The sequence below is a fragment of the Macaca fascicularis genome, chromosome 3, assembly GCF_037993035.2.
Source record: "Macaca fascicularis isolate 582-1 chromosome 3, T2T-MFA8v1.1".
Taxonomy (NCBI): domain Eukaryota; kingdom Metazoa; phylum Chordata; class Mammalia; order Primates; family Cercopithecidae; genus Macaca; species Macaca fascicularis.
In genome coordinates, this window is record NC_088377.1 from 85,255,268 (window position 1) to 85,273,063 (window position 17,796).

At 59.7% G+C, this 17,796-nt stretch overlaps 3 protein-coding genes across 26 annotated transcripts in view; 2 read left to right on the forward strand and 1 right to left on the reverse strand.

The window, feature by feature from the left end:
- Nucleotides 1-1,880: 1,880 nt before the first annotated feature.
- On the forward strand, nt 1,881-11,175 carry NACAD (NAC alpha domain containing). Of its 2 annotated transcripts, XM_005549652.5 has the most exons (8): nt 1,881-2,022; nt 4,722-9,509; nt 9,750-9,862; nt 9,945-10,016; nt 10,353-10,499; nt 10,595-10,741; nt 10,854-10,976; nt 11,089-11,175. In XM_005549652.5, the coding sequence occupies exons 1-8, from the start codon at nt 1,956-1,958 to the stop codon at nt 11,101-11,103; spliced, it is 5,472 nt and encodes a 1,823-aa protein (XP_005549709.3). In that variant the 5' UTR covers nt 1,881-1,955; the 3' UTR covers nt 11,104-11,175. The 2 variants fall into 2 exon arrangements, with proteins under 2 accessions (XP_005549709.3, XP_065398069.1); XM_065541997.2 differs by lacking the exon at nt 9,945-10,016.
- Nucleotides 11,176-11,662: 487 nt separating this feature from the next.
- On the forward strand, nt 11,663-14,607 carry LOC141409860 (uncharacterized). The gene has a single exon (XM_074035087.1). The coding sequence runs from the start codon at nt 11,953-11,955 to the stop codon at nt 12,913-12,915; it is 963 nt and encodes a 320-aa protein (XP_073891188.1). The 5' UTR covers nt 11,663-11,952; the 3' UTR covers nt 12,916-14,607.
- CCM2 (CCM2 scaffold protein) overlaps nt 14,591-17,796 on the reverse strand; it is a 74,936-nt gene continuing 71,730 nt past the window's right edge. For all 23 annotated transcript variants that reach the window (XM_074035086.1, XM_005549657.5, XM_015447460.4 and 20 more), the window contains 3 exons: nt 17,432-17,543; nt 16,634-16,772; nt 14,591-15,262 (listed from right to left, as the gene is read on the reverse strand). In XM_074035086.1, coding sequence (XP_073891187.1) covers nt 14,982-15,262; nt 16,634-16,772; nt 17,432-17,543 — 532 coding nt within the window. In that variant the 3' untranslated portion in view covers nt 14,591-14,981. The remainder of the gene's footprint in view (nt 15,263-16,633; nt 16,773-17,431; nt 17,544-17,796) is intronic.

Sequence of the window (17,796 nt, forward strand, 5' to 3'; positions counted from 1 at the left end):
TGCAGTGAGCCGAGATCGTGCCACTATACTACAGACTGGGTGAAAAAGCAAGACTCTATCTCAAAAAAATAAAAATTAAAATTAATAACAATAATTTTTACCAGTTTCACTGGGGAGCTGCTCAGCAGAACTCCCCATGCTTTCATTCTGGAAGTGAATCTGCCTTTTATTTCTTCTTGCTTAATTGCAAGGGTTAGAAATTCCAATAATATATTGAAATGAGTGGTGAGTACAGACACCCTTGCCTTGTTCCCAATCTTAAAATCATTCAATCTTTCACCATTAAGTATGATGTTAGCTATATAAGTTTTTTGTATAAGATCTTTATCAAGTTTATTTTTAACTTGCTGAAAGTGTGTGTGTTTTTTTTAATCATGAAGGATGGTTGTGTCAAACACATTTTCTGTGTCAACTGATACCATAATTTTTCTTCTTTAGCCTGTTGGTGTTGTGGATTATTGTTGATTGATTTTCAACTGTCAAACCAGCCTTGCATACCTGGAATAAATTCCACTTGGTCATGGTGTATATTTTTTTATACATCGTTATATTTGATTTGCCAATATTGAGAATTTTTGTGCCTGAATTCATGAGAGATACTGGTCTGCAGTTTTTGTTTTGGAGGTCTTGGGGGGTATTGACACTTTGTTAGTTTTGACATCAGGATATTTCTTGCCTTATAAAATGAGTTAGGAAGTGTCCCCTTCTCTTTTGTTTTCTGAAAGAGATTGTTTAAAGTTGATGTTAATTCTAATGGTGTGGTGTGTCTGGTTCCTGGGGTACAGCAGGGAGAGATGCCCAGCAGGCAGCCAGGTATGTAGCACTGAGCCTTGAGGCAGGTCTGGGGGAGTCAGAGGGCAGCCCCTGGCTTAATTAGCTCAAAGTTAGAACCCACAGAAGACTGAGGATTTTGAAACCTCCCTCCCTGTCTGTGACAATGGCTACTCTGATTCCCCCCACCCCAATCAGGGGTGATGACAATGCCTCATTCATCTGTCTCCCTGGTGCCTGGCACGGGGGGCGGGGGGTGCTCAGTGAATCTGGGTGGCGCAGTAGCCTGTGTGAAAGCAAGAGGCATTTCAGGAAATTCATGAGGCGGGCTTCTTCCTGGGAGGTGTGGCAGAGGGTGCTGCCAGGAATAGAGGGAAACACTTTCTTCCCTTTTCCTTCTACTGCCTAGGGAAGTGTGGGGGTGGAGGGGAGGTGAAGGGACAGATCAACGAGTTGCCAAGAGACCTGGAGACCGACCCATCCGGGCTGCCTTCCCTGGTGCGCTCTCGCCGGCTCCATCCCTGGTTGCCATGGAGACAGGAGGCTGTTGCCACGGAGACCGACGACTGCCAGGACCAGCCAATCACTCCGGAGCTGCAGCTCCAGGGCTCACCTTTTGGCTGGAGGCATCGGGCTGGGCGGGGCCCCCTTCCTCCCCAGGCCCTGCACCTTCTGCTTGGTCAGCGCAGCCACCGCCGCCCAAAGCGCTCCGAGCATTCCAGGATCCCAACCACCTCCCCAATCTCCCACAACCAGGGTTCTGGGGGCGTCCCCGCCTCTTCCCGGCCACGGGCTAATGCCACCCTGAGGCAAGCCAGCTTCCAATTGGCCCTGAAACCCTCCCTCGTTAATGCTGTGGAAAGGGCGGGACCGGGCGCAGGCGCCCACCCCCGCTCCCCCTCGAAACCGCGCACAGCTAGAGGGAGGCCACAGCCGGGTGGGGCGGGGGCGGGGGCGGGGGCGGGGGCGGGGAGGGAGCCCTCCCACCCCCCGCACGCCCTCCGCAGTGCCGGGCGAGCCCGCGCACGCTCACTCGCGGGGACAGGCGGGCGGGGCGGCCTGACGTCACCCACTGCCTCCACCGCCTGGCCGAGGGGCGGTGGCCGCGCAGGCTCGGCGGGGCGGCGGCACCGACTGACAGAGGGTCGGAAGGACTGAGGGACGGGCGGGCGCACGGCCAGGCCATGCCTGGGGAGGCTGCCCGCGCCGAGCTGCTGCTGCCCGAGGCGGACGGACCCGGGCCCCGCACAGGTGAGGCCGTGGCCACTCCGTCCCTGCCTCCAGCGTCTCCCCTCTCCAGCCCGGGTTCTCTTTCCATCGCTCACCTTTCACCCCCTCCCCCATCTCCTCGAGTCCCCTCCCCTTTCCGCGCCCTGTCCTTCCCTCCATCTGAACCCTGCCCCCGCCTCTCCCAGAACTGCGGGGAAGGTGGGGCGCACGACGTGCCCTCCGCGAGCCAGAAAGGACATGGGGGCTTAAGCCCTTGGCCTCTGACCCAGGGATCGTGGGGCTCGCATCCCGCCCGCTGCATCCCGTTGTCCGCACCGAGCTGCCAGCCTGCCGGGGCTGGGCCACTCTGGACAGAGGCAGTGGGTTCTGGAGGCGGGGTGTCCGGCCGATACCCCCAATACGATCAGGTGACCACCGGGAGGGTCCTCAGCTGCACCAGGCCTGTCCTGGGCTGGCGACTGGTCATGGCTCTGGAGGGAGGAGCAGGACTGGCTGGAGCCTGGGAAGCCTGGATGGAGGGCCAGGTTGTGGAAGAAAGGCTAAGTTGGGTCTGGAAAGTGAAAGGCCTTGGGGGAGGTGGCCTGATTAGCAATGGCCCCGGTGTGCAGACCACCTGTCCTTAGGCTGGGTCAACAAATGCTGGTGGAGGCTGATGGGGTCTACCAGGGCCTAGAAAGAGCCCAGCCTGCACAGTCCTGGCGTGGAGGTCAGCCATGTGTGGGTAGGGCCAAGGGCACCTTGCTGTGGGCAAGAAGTCACCTAGAGATGGGACCAGTGCTGGGGCCTGGGGCCTGGTTTGGGGTGACATAGGCTGCTGCCTCTGCTCTAGGTGGGAGGCAGGGAGTGCAGGCCCGGACTTCCCAGCCCCAGGGTCTTGTGCTGGCTCTGTTCTGGCTTGCTTGGTGACCTTGAATGAGTTACAAAAACCTTTGGCCTTTGATTTCTGTTCCATCCCAACAGTTCAGCCGTTCCCCTGCCCTGGGGGCCACACCAGGGACCAGAACCAAGAGCCTAGCTTCAGGGCACCCAGTGATGCCCCACCAGCCACGCCCACTCCTGGTGTTGAGTGTCAGGCATGCAGAAACCCAAAGGACCCCTTGTCTCAGGACGCCCTGGCTGTCCCATTACCCCAGCAGCAAAGCCCTCGGGGGACGAGTTTTGGCTGGTGGCTCAGGGTTCAGGGCTCTGATGCTGCTGAGGGGAGCTGGAGCAGCCTGGCAAGAGGGCCCCCCTTCTTTAAGCTTCACCTCTAATCCTGGCTCTGCTTTGCAGATGAGAAAACTGAGGTGCAGGAGATGTCCTGGTCACTAGTGAGTTCAGTAGAGCAGGAGCCACTGGGCAGGCATCTGCAGCCTGGAGAGCTGGTCCCTGTGTGCCGCCCCTCCCCCACCCTGGGCAAGACCTGGCCTGGACTCTGAAGGGCCTTCACTGGATGCTTCAAACAGAGGTGCCTTTGGCCTAGGTCCAAGTGAGGGAGTGGACATAATGGAGACATTTAAAATGAGGCTTATGAGCATTTAGAGCACACAGAAAAATGCTTATGAGATTAGGTTGGGTGAAAACAGCTAGACTCAAAACTGAATGTGCAATGTGATCTCGCCTGTGATAAAATACAGGCCAGTAAGAGTCCAGGAGGCAGAAAACCATAGCGGTGTGGTGTGCCGCAACCTCGGAGGGGTTTTATTCCATCTTCCTGAGTCCCCTTTCCGACCCATGGCTGCTACTTCCTATGTGCATGGACTCCTTTCTCAGCTGGAGGTGTGTTAGCGCACAGACGTTTACTGAGTACCACGGCCTCCTCATACTGAAGCCTGCCCAGGGGGTTGGCGGAGTGCACCATGGGACCCAGAGAAGGCCCACAGGGCAGGGTGGGAACTCCCAGCACCCGGGAAGGAACTGGTGGTCACCCATGGGGTGGCTGCCACCAAGGAGAGGACTTGGCCAGAGGCTGCTGTTGGCCCTCTGAAGCTGTCCCGTGCTCTTGCTGGGCTCCACAGTCCCCCGTTCCTGCCTACCACTGCCCTTGTAGCCAGATGCTCCAACAAAGCCTCCGAGGGACACTTCATCTCTGTTCTCCAGAAACTTGCTGCGTGTGGTGGCCCCTGGATTCCCCATCTCCCTGGCCGCAGGAGGGGAGCAGGGTCAGAGGGGTCTGGTGAAACCCTGATATGTTGGCCTGAAGTGTAGGTAGCAAGGACAGCAGAGAGAGGAGGCACAGCGAGGCATGAAGCCTGGAACGTTCGAGCTGCGCACGTCGTGCTGGTGCCCCCTGCCTCATGTGGCGCATCTATTGGGAGGTCATGGGATGGGGCTGGCGCTGCCTGGCAGATTCCCACTGCCAGCCCCTCCCGCTGAGCCCAGCTGAACCACACTGATTCTGTGGAATGAAAACTGCAATCCAGTCTCCTCAGAGAGGCTGAAATGCTAGTTCTTTGCTGAGCTGTCCTTGAGGAAAGCCGCTGAGCAGGTCTGTTCATGACTCCCAGCAGCACTTCCCTCAAAACCCCTCTCTAGGAAACTGCTAGTAGCTGCTCTCTGCTGTCAAAACTCTTGGAAGTTCTCCCTCAAACGCAGCGCGCGCAGCATCTTCTCTTTTCTCTCCTGCCTTCCTGGGTCTGCCTTCCTCTGGGCCCTATGCAGCGGAAATTCATCTCCCCAGGCCTGGCCCTTGCCTGGGAGATGCATCCAGGGGCACCTCACAATCTTCTCTATCTCCACAGATCTGTCCTGCGATGCAGCTGCTGCCACCACCATCTTGGGAGGGGACCGGCGGGAGCCCTGTGCTCTGACCCCAGGGCCCAGCCACCTGACCCTCACGTTCCTGCCCAGCAAGCCGGGCGCCCGGCCCCAGCCTGAGGGAGCCAGCTGGGATGCAGGGCCTGGTGGGGCACCCTCAGCCTGGGCAAATCCAGGGGAGGGCGGCCCGAGCCCCATGCTCCTCCCTGAGGGCCTGTCTTCCCAGGCTCTGTCCACCGAGGCTCCTCTCCCGGCCACCCTGGAGCCCCGGATTGTGATGGGAGAGGAGACGTGCCAAGCCCTCCTGTCACCCAGGGCTGCCCGGACAGCGCTCAGGGACCGGGAGGGTGGGCATGCAAGCCCAGACCCACCCCCCGAGTTGTGTTCTCAGGGTGATCTTTCTGTGCCTTCCCCTCCCCCAGACCCTGATTCCTTCTTTACACCTCCCTCCACCCCCACCAAGACCACCTATGCCCTGCTTCCCGGCTGTGGGCCCCTTGGAGATGCGGGGGACTCAGAGGCTGAGCTGTGGGATGAGCTGCTGGACTCGCCCCCGCCTTCACCCTCGGGCTCCTACATTACGGCCGATGGGGACAGCTGGGCCTCTTCACCCTCCTGTTCCCTCAGCCTGCTGGCTCCAGCTGAAGGGCTGGACTTCCCCTCAGGCTGGGGCCTGTCCCCCCAGGGGTCCATGGCGGATGAACGAGAGCTGCACCCTGCCGGAACCCCAGAGCCCCCCTCCTCTGAGTCCAGCCTCTCTGCAGACAGCAGCTCCTCCTGGGGCCAGGAGAGCCACTTCTTTGACCTGGACTTCCTGGCCAATGACCCGATGATCCCTGCAGCCCTCCTACCCTTCCAGGGCAGCCTCATCTTCCAGGTGGAGGCAGTGGAGGTGACACCGCTATCCCCAGAGGAAGAAGAGGAGGCTGTGGCGGATCCCGACCCAGGTGGGGACCTGGCTGGGGAGGGTGAGGAGGACAGCACGTCCGCCTCCTTCCTGCAGTCGCTGTCTGACCTGTCCATCACGGAGGGCATGGATGAGGCCTTTGCCTTCCGAGACGACACCTCTGCAGCCTCCTCTGATTCGGACTCAGCCTCCTACGCAGAGGCAGATGACGAGAGGCTGTACAGCGGGGAGCCCCATGCCCAGGCCACCCTCCTCCAGGACAGTGTCCAGAAGACAGAGGAGGAGAGCGGAGGTGGGGCCAAGGGGCTGCAGGTTCAGGAAGGGACTATGTCCTGGGCCCTGGAGGCTGCACCTCAGACCTCAGACAGAGGGGCCCATCTCTCCCAGAGACAGAAATCGATCTCAGAAGTAACAGAAGAGGGCCTTGCTTTAGGCCAGGAGTCCACTGCCACTGTGACCCCTCACACTCTGCAGGTAGCCCCAGGCCTCCAGGTGGAGGCGGCTACCAGGGTGACCCCTCAGGCTGGGGAGGAAAAAGCAGACTCCACCACTGGACAAGCATCTGCTGCCATGGCAATGCCTCAGCCCTCCCAGGAGGGCATCAGCGAGATCTTAGGCCAAGAGTCTGTCACTGCAGAAAAACTTCCAACTCCACAGGAAGAAACAAGCCTCACATTGTGTCCAGACTCTCCTCAGAACTTGAAGGAAGAAGGAGGGCTAGACCTCCCCTCTGGCCCAAAGCCTGTAGCTGCAGCCTCACTTATGCCCCAGCAGGCTGAAGAGGACCTCACCTTACCCCAGGACCCCGCTGTGACACCACCTCTGCCTCTGCAAGACATGGATCTCTCGTCAGCCCCGAAGCCTGTGGCTGCAGCCACGACTGTCCCCAGGAAGGCTGAAGAGGACCTCACCTTACCCCAGAGCCCCGCTGTGACACCACCTCTGCCCCTACAAGACACAGATCTCTCGTCAGCCCCGAAGCCTGTAGGTGCAGCCTCGCTTGTGCCCCAGCAGGCTGAAGAGGACCCCACCTTACCCCAGGACCCCGCTGTGACACCACCTCTGCCCCTACAAGACACAGATCTCTCGTCAGCCCTGAAGCCTGTGGCTGCAGCCACGATTGTCCCCAGGCAGGCTGAAGAGGACCTCACCTTACCGCAGGACCCCACTATTATACCACCTCTGCCTCTACAAGACACAGATCTCTCGTCAGCCCCGAAGCCTGTGGCTGCAGCCACGACTGTCCCCAGGCAGGCTGAAGAGGACCTCACCTTACCCCAGGACCCCACTATTATATCACCTCTGCCCCTACAAGACACAGATCTCTCGTCAGCCCCGAAGCCTGTAGATGCAGCCTCGCTTGTGCCCAGGCAGGCTGAAGAGGACCCCACCTTACCCCAGGACCCCGCTGTGACACCACCTCTGCCCCTACAAGACACAGATCTCTCGTCAGCCCCGAAGCCTGTGGCTGCAGCCACGATTGTCCCCAGGCAGGCTGAAGAGGACCTCACCTTACCGCAGGACCCCACTATTATACCACCTCTGCCCCTACAAGACACAGATCTCTCGTCAGCCCCAAAGCCTGTGGCTGCAGCCACGACTGTCCCCAGGCAGGCTGAAGAGGACCTCACCTTACCCCAGGACCCCACTATTATATCACCTCTGCCCCTACAAGACACAGATCTCTCGTCAGCCCCGAAGCCTGTAGATGCAGCCTCGCTTGTGCCCAGGCAGGCTGAAGAGGACCCCACCTTACCCCAGGACCCCGCTGTGACACCACCTCTGCCCCTACAAGACACAGATCTCTCGTCAGCCCCGAAGCCTGTGGCTGCAGCCACGATTGTCCCCAGGCAGGCTGAAGAGGACCTCACCTTACCGCAGGACCCCACTATTATACCACCTCTGCCCCTACAAGACACAGATCTCTCGTCAGCCCCGAAGCCTGTGGCTGCAGCCACGACTGTCCCCAGGCAGGCTGAAGAGGACCTCACCTTACCCCAGGACCCCACTATTATATCACCTCTGCCCCTACAAGACACAGATCTCTCGTCAGCCCCGAAGCCTGTAGATGCAGCCTCGCTTGTGCCCAGGCAGGCTGAAGAGGACCCCACCTTACCCCAGGACCCCGCTGTGACACCACCTCTGCCCCTACAAGACACAGATCTTTCGTCAGCCCCGAAGCCTGTAGATGCAGCCTCGCTTGTGCCCAGGCAGGCTGAAGAGGACCCCACCTTACCCCAGGACCCCGCTGTGACACCACCTCTGCCCCTACAAGACACAGATCTCTCGTCAGCCCCGAAGCCTGTGGCTGCAGCCACGATTGTCCCCAGGCAGGCTGAAGAAGGCCTCACCTTACCCCAGAGCCCTGCTGTGACACCACCTCTGCCCCTACAAGACACAGATCTCTCGTCAGCCCCGAAGCCTGTAGGTGCAGCCTCGCTTGTGCCCCAGCAGGCTGAAGAGGACCCCACCTTACCCCAGGACTCTGCTATGACACCACCTCTGCCTCTGCAAGACACAGGCCCCACCTCAGGTCCAGAGCCTCTGGCTGTGGCCACCCCTCAGACCTTGCAGGCAGAAGCAGGCTGCACCCCAGGGACAGAGCCTGTGGCCACCATGGCTCAGCAGGAAGTAGGTGCGGCCTTAGGCCCCAGGCCAGCACCTGAGGAGAAGAATGCAGCCCTCTCTAGAGTACCGGAGCCTGCAGCCTTGGACCAGGTCCAACGGGATGACCCACAGCCAGCTGCAGAAGCTGGGACACCTTGGGCCGCACAGGAAGATGTGGATTCGACTTTGGGCATGGAGGCCCTCTGTCTCCCTGAGCCTGCCTCTGGTGCTGGGGAGGAAGTAGCAGAAGCCCTTTCTAGGCCTGGATGGGAAGCATGTCTGGAAGCCCTAGTGCACACAAGTGATGGGGCTAAGCCTGACTCACCCCAAAAGGAGACCCTGGAGGTTGAGAACCAGCAGGGAGGAGGCCTCAAGCCACCGGCACAGGAGCATGGACCCGGGTCAACACTTGGAGGTGCAGGGGAGGTCCCCGAGACACCTCCTGCTGCCTGCCCTGAGGTCAGCCAGGCCTGGCTCCTGAGCCCAGCCAGGGAAGGAAGAGGCCTGAGTGGCAAGTCCACACTGGAGCCCACGCTTCCCTCCGCTGTGGCCACAGAGGCCAGTCTGGACTCCTGCCCAGAATCTTCAGTAGGGGCTGTGTCCAGGCTGGACAGAGGCTGCCCTGACGCACCTGCCCCCACATCTGCACCAACCTCCCAGCAGCCGGAGCCTGTGCTGGGAGGCTGCCCTGATGCACCTGCCCCGATGTCTACACCAACCTCCCAGCAGCTGGAGCCTGTGCTGGGTCTGGGCAGTGTTGAGCGACCCCACAAAGCACCCAGTGTCCTTGGCCCCCTCTTGCTGCAGCCCCCAGAAAACCTTGGCAAGGGTCTGCCCAGCGCACCCCCGGACAGGCCCCTGGGCCCTGATCTTTCTGCTCCTCGTACCCTTGCTGGGGCAGCCCTACCCCCACTGGAGCCCCCAGCCCCCTGTCTGTGCCAGGACCTCCAGAAAGACTCCGTGGAAGAAGAGGAGCCCCCAGGCTCTCTGGGCCTCCCAACGCCCCAGGCAGGAGCCCAGCCTGCCGCTGCTGCTGTCTCAGGAACCACACAGCCTCTGGGGACTGGGCCGCGAGTCAGCCTCTTGCCTCACTCCCCGCTCCTCAGCCCCAAGGTGGCCTCCATGGATGCCAAAGACCTGGCCTTGCAGATCTCGCCGCCTTGCCAAGTGCCTCCTCCCTCTGGGCCCCAGAGCCCAGCTGGCCCTCAAGGGCTCTCGGCCCCCGAGCAGCAAGAGGACGAGGACAGCCTGGAGGAAGGTAAGGGGGAGGGTAGGATTGAAGTGCCCTGGGGCTTGGGTCAACTGGACTCTTCCTTAGAGCTGTCCTGGGCTGGAGGGCCCCTGAGGTGGTGGGGTGGGGGGCCCAGACCCCACAGCCACCATGGGGAGCTGGCACTGCTTCCTCTGGCCCTGATGTGGCAGCAGGGCCAGGGTCCTGAATCCCCTTCCCCACCACCTAGAAGCAAAAGGCCATCCTCACACCTCTCCCCTTCCCCAGACTCGCCTCGGGCCCTGGGCTCGGGTCAGCATTCGGATAGCCACGGGGAGTCGTCAGCCGAGCTGGACGAGCAGGACATCTTGGCTCCTCAGACCGCGCAGTGTCCAGCCCAGGTGCCCAGTCCAGGGAAGAGGGTGGGCCTCTGGGAGGGCCCCACATCCCACCCACGGATGCTCAGCCCTCACCTTTTCCCAGGCCCCAGCAGGCAGCAGTGAGGAGACCATCGCCAAAGCCAAGCAGAGTCGCAGTGAGAAGAAGGCCCGAAAGGTGGGCTGGTGGTTTCCCCTGGGACCTCAGGCCTGGGACCATCTGTGTGGGGAACATCCTTACCAAGACCCTCACACTCCATGGCTAATGAAATCCCATCCATCAGGGGCCTTTGGATCCATGCCAGTAACCCACACACCTTCCCCTAAACAGCTGAGGCTGGAATGTCATGAGAGGGCCCTTGTAGACTGAGGCTCATGGGGAGGGACCAACCACCAGCCCAAGGTCTTGGGGAAGTTGGCGGTGGACACTTTGCCTTCCTGGGCACTGTGCTGCTCTCCTCCCCCGACGTGGGTCAACACCAGGTCTGAGCCCCCCTCTGCCCTCTACTCCCAGGCAATGTCAAAGCTGGGCTTGCGGCAGATTCAGGGAGTCACCAGGATCACCATCCAGAAGTCCAAGAACATCCTCTTTGTCATCGCCAAGCCTGATGTCTTCAAGAGCCCAGCCTCAGACACTTATGTGGTCTTTGGCGAGGCCAAGGTCTGGGTGGAGGCTGTGGTGGACTGGGGGGTCCGAGGGACGGGGGACAAGGGGGGTCACAGGCTCTACTGACCCAGCCGTCTTCCGTGTTGCAGATTGAGGACCTGTCCCAGCAAGTGCACAAAGCTGCAGCGGAGAAGTTTAAGGTGCCCTCAGAGCCCTCGGCCTTGGTCCCTGAGTCAGCACCCAGGCCCCGGGTGAGGCTGGAGTGCAAGGAAGAGGAAGAGGAGGAGGAGGAAGAGGTGAGGTGCAGAGGCTCCAGGACCTCTTGGGGGTTGTGGGAGGCGCTACACAGGGGCTCTGCCCCAGGGACCTCAAGCAGCTCCAGCCACTTCCCTGCTCTCCCAACCCTAGGTGGACGAGGCGGGGCTGGAACTGCGTGACATTGAGCTGGTGATGGCGCAGGCCAATGTGTCCAGGGCCAAGGCCGTGCGGGCTCTGAGAGACAACCACAGTGACATTGTCAACGCCATCATGGTGAGCACTGGCCCCTTTCCCTGCCCCCGAGCTGTCCCCAAGGGCCTCGAGGGGTCCTGATGTTGGCTCTATTGGGGGACACTTCCCCCAACATGACTGTCTCTTTCTGCAGGAACTGACCATGTAGCCACTGACCGGAAGCTGGAGCCATCCTACGCCTTCCCTCAGCTCTGCTTCTCAATAAATTGGTGTCCCTCCATTGCCCTCTGGTGTCTCCTCGCCCTCTGGAGTCCCATCATCACCATCTGGCATCCCTTCACTTCCCTCTGGTGTCCCTTCACCACCCTCTGATGTCCCCTCACTGCCCTCTGGTGCCCCCTCATCACCCTCTGATGTCCCCTCATCACTCTCTGGTGTCCCCCACTTCCTTCTAGTGTCTCCTCACCACCTTCTGGTGTCCCTTCACTACTCTCTGGTGTCCACTCACCACCCTCTGGTGTCCCCTCATTTCTCTCTGGTGTCCACTCACCGCCCTCTGGTGTCCCCTCACGGCCCTCTGATGTCCCCTCATTACTCTTGGTGTCCCCTCATCACCCTCTGGTGTCCCCTTAATACTCTCTGGTGTCCCCTCACTGCCCTCTGATGTCCCGTTACTCTCTGGTGTCCCCTCATCGCCCTCTGGTGTCCCCTCATCACCCTCTGGTGTCCCCTCAATACTCTGTGGTGTCCCCTCAATACTCTGTGGTGTCCCTTCCTTGCCCTCTGGTGTCCCCTCATTACTCTCTGGTGTCCATTCACCGCCCTCTGGTGTCCCCTCATCACCTTCTGGTGTCCCCTCATTACTCTGTGGTGTCCCCTCATCACTCCCTGGTATCCCCTCATTACTCCCTGGTGTCCCCTCACTGCCCTCTGATGTCCCCTCATTACTCCCTGGTGTCCCCTCATCACTCTCTGATGTCCCCTCATCACCCTCTGGTGTCCCCATTATTCCCTGGTGTCCCCTCATCACTCCCTGGTGTCCCCTCATCACTCTCTGATGTCCCCTCATCACCCTCTGGTGTCCCCACTGCCCTCTGATGTCTCTTCATTACTCTCTGGTGTCCCCTCATCACTCTCTGGTGTCACCTCATCACCCTCTGGTGTCCCCTCAATACTCTCTGGTGTCCCCTCAATACTCTGTGGTGTCCCTTCCTTGCCCTCTGGTGTCCCCTCATTACTCTCTGGTGTCCATTCACCGCCCTCTGATGTCCCCTCATCACCTTCTGGTATCCCCTCATTACTCCCTGGTGTCCCCTCACTGCCCTCTGATGTCCCCTTATCACCCTCTGGTGTCCCCTCATCACTCCCTGGTGTCCCCTCATCACCCTCTGGTGTCCCCTCACTGCCCTCTGATGTCCCCTCATTACTCTCTGGTGTCCCCTCACTGCCCTCTGATGTCCCATTACTCCCTGGTGTCCCCTCATCGCCCTCTGGTGTCCCCTCAATACTCTCTGGTGTCCCCTCATCGTCCTCTGGTGTCCCCTCACTGCCCTCTGGTGTCCCCTCACCGCCCTCTGATGTCCCCTCTCTGGTGTCCCCTCATTACTCTGTGGTGCCCCCTCACTGCCCTCTGATGTCCCATTACTCTCTGGTGTCCCCTCATCACTCTCTGGTGTCACCTCACTGCCCTCAGGTGTCCCATTACTCTGTGGTGTCCCCTCACTGCCCTCTGATGTCCCCTCATCGCCCTCTGGTGTCCCCTGCATACTCTCTGGTGTCCCTTCACCACCCTTTGATGTCCCCTCAATACTCTCTGGTGTCCCCTCATCACCCTCTGATGCCCCCTCACTGCCCTCTGGTGCCCCTCATTACTCTGATATCCCTTTATCACCTTCTGGTGTCCCGTCACAGCCCTGTGGTGTTCCCTCATCACTCTCTGGTGTCCCCTCATCACCCTCTGGTGTCCCTTCATCACTCCATGATGTCCATTACTCCCTGGTTTCCCCTCACTGCCCTCTGATGTCCCTTCATTACTCTCTGGTGTCCCCTCATTACCCTCTGGTGTTCCTTCATCTGCTCCATGTCCTCTACTCTTTCTACTAGCAAAGACCAGTGACTGCAGCATGGGGGTCACATCTGGGATGGACCTTGGAGGGGCAGGCATGTGGTTCCTTTGACACTCCACACAGAAGGCCCACGCAAGGCCATGTTCAACCAGTGGGGTGGACGGGGGACATGACCCTTCTGGCACAGGGTGGGCTCTGGTAGGGGGCAAGAGCCCAGGAGACTGTGTGGTTCATCCTCAGCCTCTCCTGATGCTTCCAGGGAATGTCCATTTTCATAGAAACTTAGAGACAGTGTCAACAGTAAAGAGCCCGCCACCTGCCCTGGCCTGGGGTCCCATGAGTAAGCAGCTCTACAACAGCACAGTACAGTGGGAAAACTCACCCATAAAACACTGACCAGGGCTGGCCGCGGTGGCTTGTGCCTGTAATCCCAACACTTTGGGAGGCAGGTAGATCACAAAGTCAGGAGTTCGAGACCAGCCTGGCCAATATGGTGAAACCCTGTCTCTACTAAAAATATAAAAATTAGCCAGGCGTGGTGGCGGGCACCTGTAGTCCCAGTTACTCAGGAGGCTGAGGCAGGAGAATCTCTTGAACCCAGGAGGTGGAGGTTGCAGTGAGCCAAAACCATGCCACTGCACTCCAGCCTGGGCAACAGAGTGAGACTCCGTCTTGAGAAAAACAAAACAAACAAAAACACTGACCACACCCCTTCCTGTCCAGAAGCTGTGATACCGCAAAAACCCATCCACCTTTTTCAGGAAGGTCCCTGAGATACTCCGGATCCTCTGGCTTGGCCTGGACACAATCAGGGCATCCATGGAGCCCCAGAGGCTCTCCCTGCTCCCCCGAGCCTGGGCCAGAGAAGCCCTGGGGCCTGACATGCAGCCCCTCTAGCCAGCAAGGCCAGGCTCCCCACCTGGGCAGGAGGGAGATATGACAGCCAATCTCCTTCCCAGATGTCTATCCCCTTGGGGGTCTGAGCAGGGGTGTGGCTGCTCTCCAGTGGAGGGAGAGGCCCAGGACAACCTGACCCAGGTCACCTCTCCTCCCCTTCCCATATCCAAGGAAGGTGTGCAAGGGCCTAAAGGGTATAGGCAAGACCAAGGCCAACAGAGCTCATGGGACAGGGATGGAGACAGGACCACAATGAGGGCACAGGGAGAGTCGGCAGAGTTGCACACTGGCCTCTGAAGACCCAGCCCCCGGGCTCCAAGGTGACCAGATCTCAGATAGCATTTCTGTTCCATGGTGTAGTGCAGGCTGCTTGAGGAAAACACCTGCAGCACAGCTGGTGAGGAGAAGGGGGGGAGGGGGACGGGAGCGGGGGCAGTGCGGGGCACAGCCAGTGACCTTGAAGGATTCAGTGCACAGGGTGTCAAGACCAAGGTGCTCCCAAACACACGCCTGCTGCCCACGAAAGGCCTCAGAACGCTCGCTCCTGCCCCACATCCACGCTGCAATCAAGTCCTTCCTGTGGCACAGGAGCCTGCTGCCTCCTCCACCTCCACCTGAGTCCCAGGTGCCGCAGGGCAGACGGGACCCAGGGACAGAGACCAGAGCAGACACCCCTCCTGGCACCGATGGCTTTCACCCAACTGGATCAGAAACATGCTTGGCAACCAGAGATTAAATTATTCACATTGCAGTAAACTTTTTAAGGTCTCTGAGAGTTACAATAGGAACATCATGTGCAAAACTGACAGCTGTCCAAGGGCCCAGCCGACAGGACTGGCTCTCCTTGCCAGCTCGACCAGGCCCTCCCCGAGCGGGGACACGCTGCAGGGCTTGGCTGAGCCCTGGTGGACAAGGCAGAGCCTTCCACCCCGCACTGGGGCTCGTGTCCCTCGGCAGCTCCCTGCTCCTTCACAGTAGAGGACCTGGGCCACCCAGGGCCACCTGCGCCTGGAGCCTCTCCCTGGCCCCAACCAAGGGCTGACACGCAGGTCTGGGCAGCTCCTTCTGGGAAGGCCTACGATGACTGTGCAGAAGGTGTGGGTGCCCCCCGATCCACTGCCCATCATGCTGAGTCCTGGTCCATGCTGCAGCCCAGCGCCTCAATGTCGCTGCTGATGTCTGAGATCATGCGGTCCCACTCATCCCCCTCTGAGGGCGCTGACCGGTCATCAGAGCTGCCCGTGGCCCTGTTCCCGTTGGTGGTGGAACTGGATGTGGTGCTCAGGGCCCGCCGGTGCCTGCCAAAGCTGTCGGTGATGATGCCGCGGCCATCCTTCACGCCAATGGTCTCCAGGAAGTTCTCGAAGTGCTGACTGTCCTTCTCAGGGATGAAGGGCCTCAGACCTGCAGACACACAACACCCAGCATGGCACCTCCAGTTCGGCTCAACCCACTCAGCTCTTCTCTCAGGGCTCAAAGCCCCCTGACAGGGCCACAGCTGCCCCTGGTGCATGGCCTTGGGGACCCTGATGCCATGCTCACTGCATCTAGCATCCTGGTTGAAATCATGCTTCCTGGGGCCAGACAGTTTGGCTAAAACCTCAACTCTGACAGGCACTGCTGCTGGCCCTGACAGCTTACTGCCTCTGCCACAGGCACACTCCATGGCCTACAGGCACCAGCACAGGCCAAGAACCTGTGGTCTCCTCTCCTTCTCTAACAGTCCTCACAAAGTCCTCATTTTACAGTGGGGAAAGCTGAGGCCCAGAGCAGTCCTCAAAGCCGCCTGCTGGCACCCAGCAACAAGGGTGCGGTTCTCGGAGGCAGGCCTCATGCCAAAGTCCACTGTTTCCCTGCCATGGCCTGGGTGGCTGCCCCAACTCGGAGGGCTGCCTTCTTATGCGGGAAGCCTAGTGTGTCTCTCAGAATCTCCACTCCCTGCTGTGGAGGGACAGACAGAGTCCCACGCCAGGAGGTGACACAGGACGCAGCACAGAAGGGGTGGGCACTGCTTAGACAGAACCTGTTGTACAGACAGGCTGCCCCAGCCTCCAGCCCTTCACGCTTCTAAGAGCAGGGAGCCCTGGGTAGGCAGTCCATGCCTGCCACTGCCAGATCGGTACAATGGTAACAAACCCACCTTCCTTGGTTTGCGGGAAGAACAGGCCCAGGACCCAGAAGCCTTCAAATGGCTACCAGCAACAAACTACTGCCAACTTGCTGTGTTCTAATTGTCGGCAGAGGGAACCCACAGCTAAGTCACCGTCCCTGAGAGGTGTGGGGCCAACATCCAACTCTGCTGCTCAGACCACACAGCCCTCTAGCTGCACTGACCTAATGTGCTGAGCTTTTTGGGGGGTCTTGGCAAACGCTGGTCCTTCCGCCTTGAAGTCCCACACATTCACCAAAACCCATGCCTCCCTGGCTCCTCCTGCACTCTTCTCCTAAATCTCAGGGTTGTGTTCACTCCCAGCCCTGCTCCTGGGAGATCTCTGCTGCTTCCTGGCAGGACCCACCCAGCTCAGCCTGAGTTCCCAGGAGAATGAAGGCCTGTCGGTGGGCCCCCAACAGTCCCTGGGAAAAGCCCTTCTGATTAATCACAGCAGATTCCCCAATCTCTGGACTGTGCTCTCATGACCATCTCTGGTTCAAATCTCCCATCCCTGATGAAGCCCCTGCTGTACCCACTGAGGGGTCCGTGTGCACATTCCCAGGAGGGATCAGCCTCCCCAAGCCAGGTCTGGACAAGCCACTCTCTTTCCGGGGCCCACTCACCAAGCAGCAGGAACTTGCGGCTGTCCCCGTAGAGCTGCCGCAGGTTGATGCAGAACTCGTGGATAGAGGCCCCATTGCGGTACTCGTGTAGCAGCGCTGCAAATTGCTGGATCTCCTGCGACGACAGCTTGGTGCGCAGCTGCAAGAGAGCAGAGCCAGGTGCAGGGCTGGGCACAGTGGGCAAGAGTCGGCAGTCGGGCCCACCCTGCGACAGCCACTAACCCCAGCCAGAGCACCAGCTGTCTCTGGCTTCACCTCTGCACAGGCTGGGGCATCAGAAAGCCCACAATGTGTCCGCATACTATCAGGCTTGGCACGGGGCTCACCCAGAAGAGACCAAGGCACCCGGGCAGCTCCACTCTCCTGAGCTGGAACACAGAGTGCATGGGAGGGACAGGAGCCAGCAGGGCAGGGTGGAAGTTAGCAACCTGGTACCAGGCCAATGCCTGTGCCCTCAGGCTACACACAGGCAGATTAGGAAGACTTGAGTTTTCTATGACAGAACTATATAAGATGGGAAGGATAAAAGTGTCTGGCCATGTAGCCTTGCAGAGGCCACTGTTCCCTCCCCTCCCCCAGGACCCAAGCACAGGCCCGAAGTCCAGTCCTGATGGCCACAGCACCCCCAACTCAGCCCTACTGACTCATGCTCTCCTAGACTATCCCCGGGAAAAGGCAATGATGTCAGCAAAATTGACCAACAGTGCTAGGCACTGCTCCTCCTCCTCCCCTTCCCCGCATCCTCCCTAGGGCACCCCTTCCCTCAAGCAACCCAGCGCCCCTGTGGCAGAGGCCTACCGTCAGCATGTAGTCCTGCAGCAGCTCAGTGGCGCTGGCGCTCAGCTCACTCTCACTGATGGTCTTGCCGTGGGGTGACGCACCACCCACATCCACGGACTCAGGGAAGCAGCTGCGGAAGAATGTGGTATGTGAGTGGGTGGCTTCCCTGACCCTCCATCCCACACACGTTTCAGGAAACTTAGTCCATGCTGTGTGTGTGGGTCACTGTCCCTGAACAGAGGAATGTAAGTGATGATGATGATAACAGGAGAGCTGGCCGAGCGTGCAAGGTGGTCAGCTTGGCCTGGTCCTGGGGCTCCCCGGGGGTGTGGCTCTGAGGTGGGCTCTGAGTGAAGGGAGGGAGTACATAGGTCAAGGTGGTG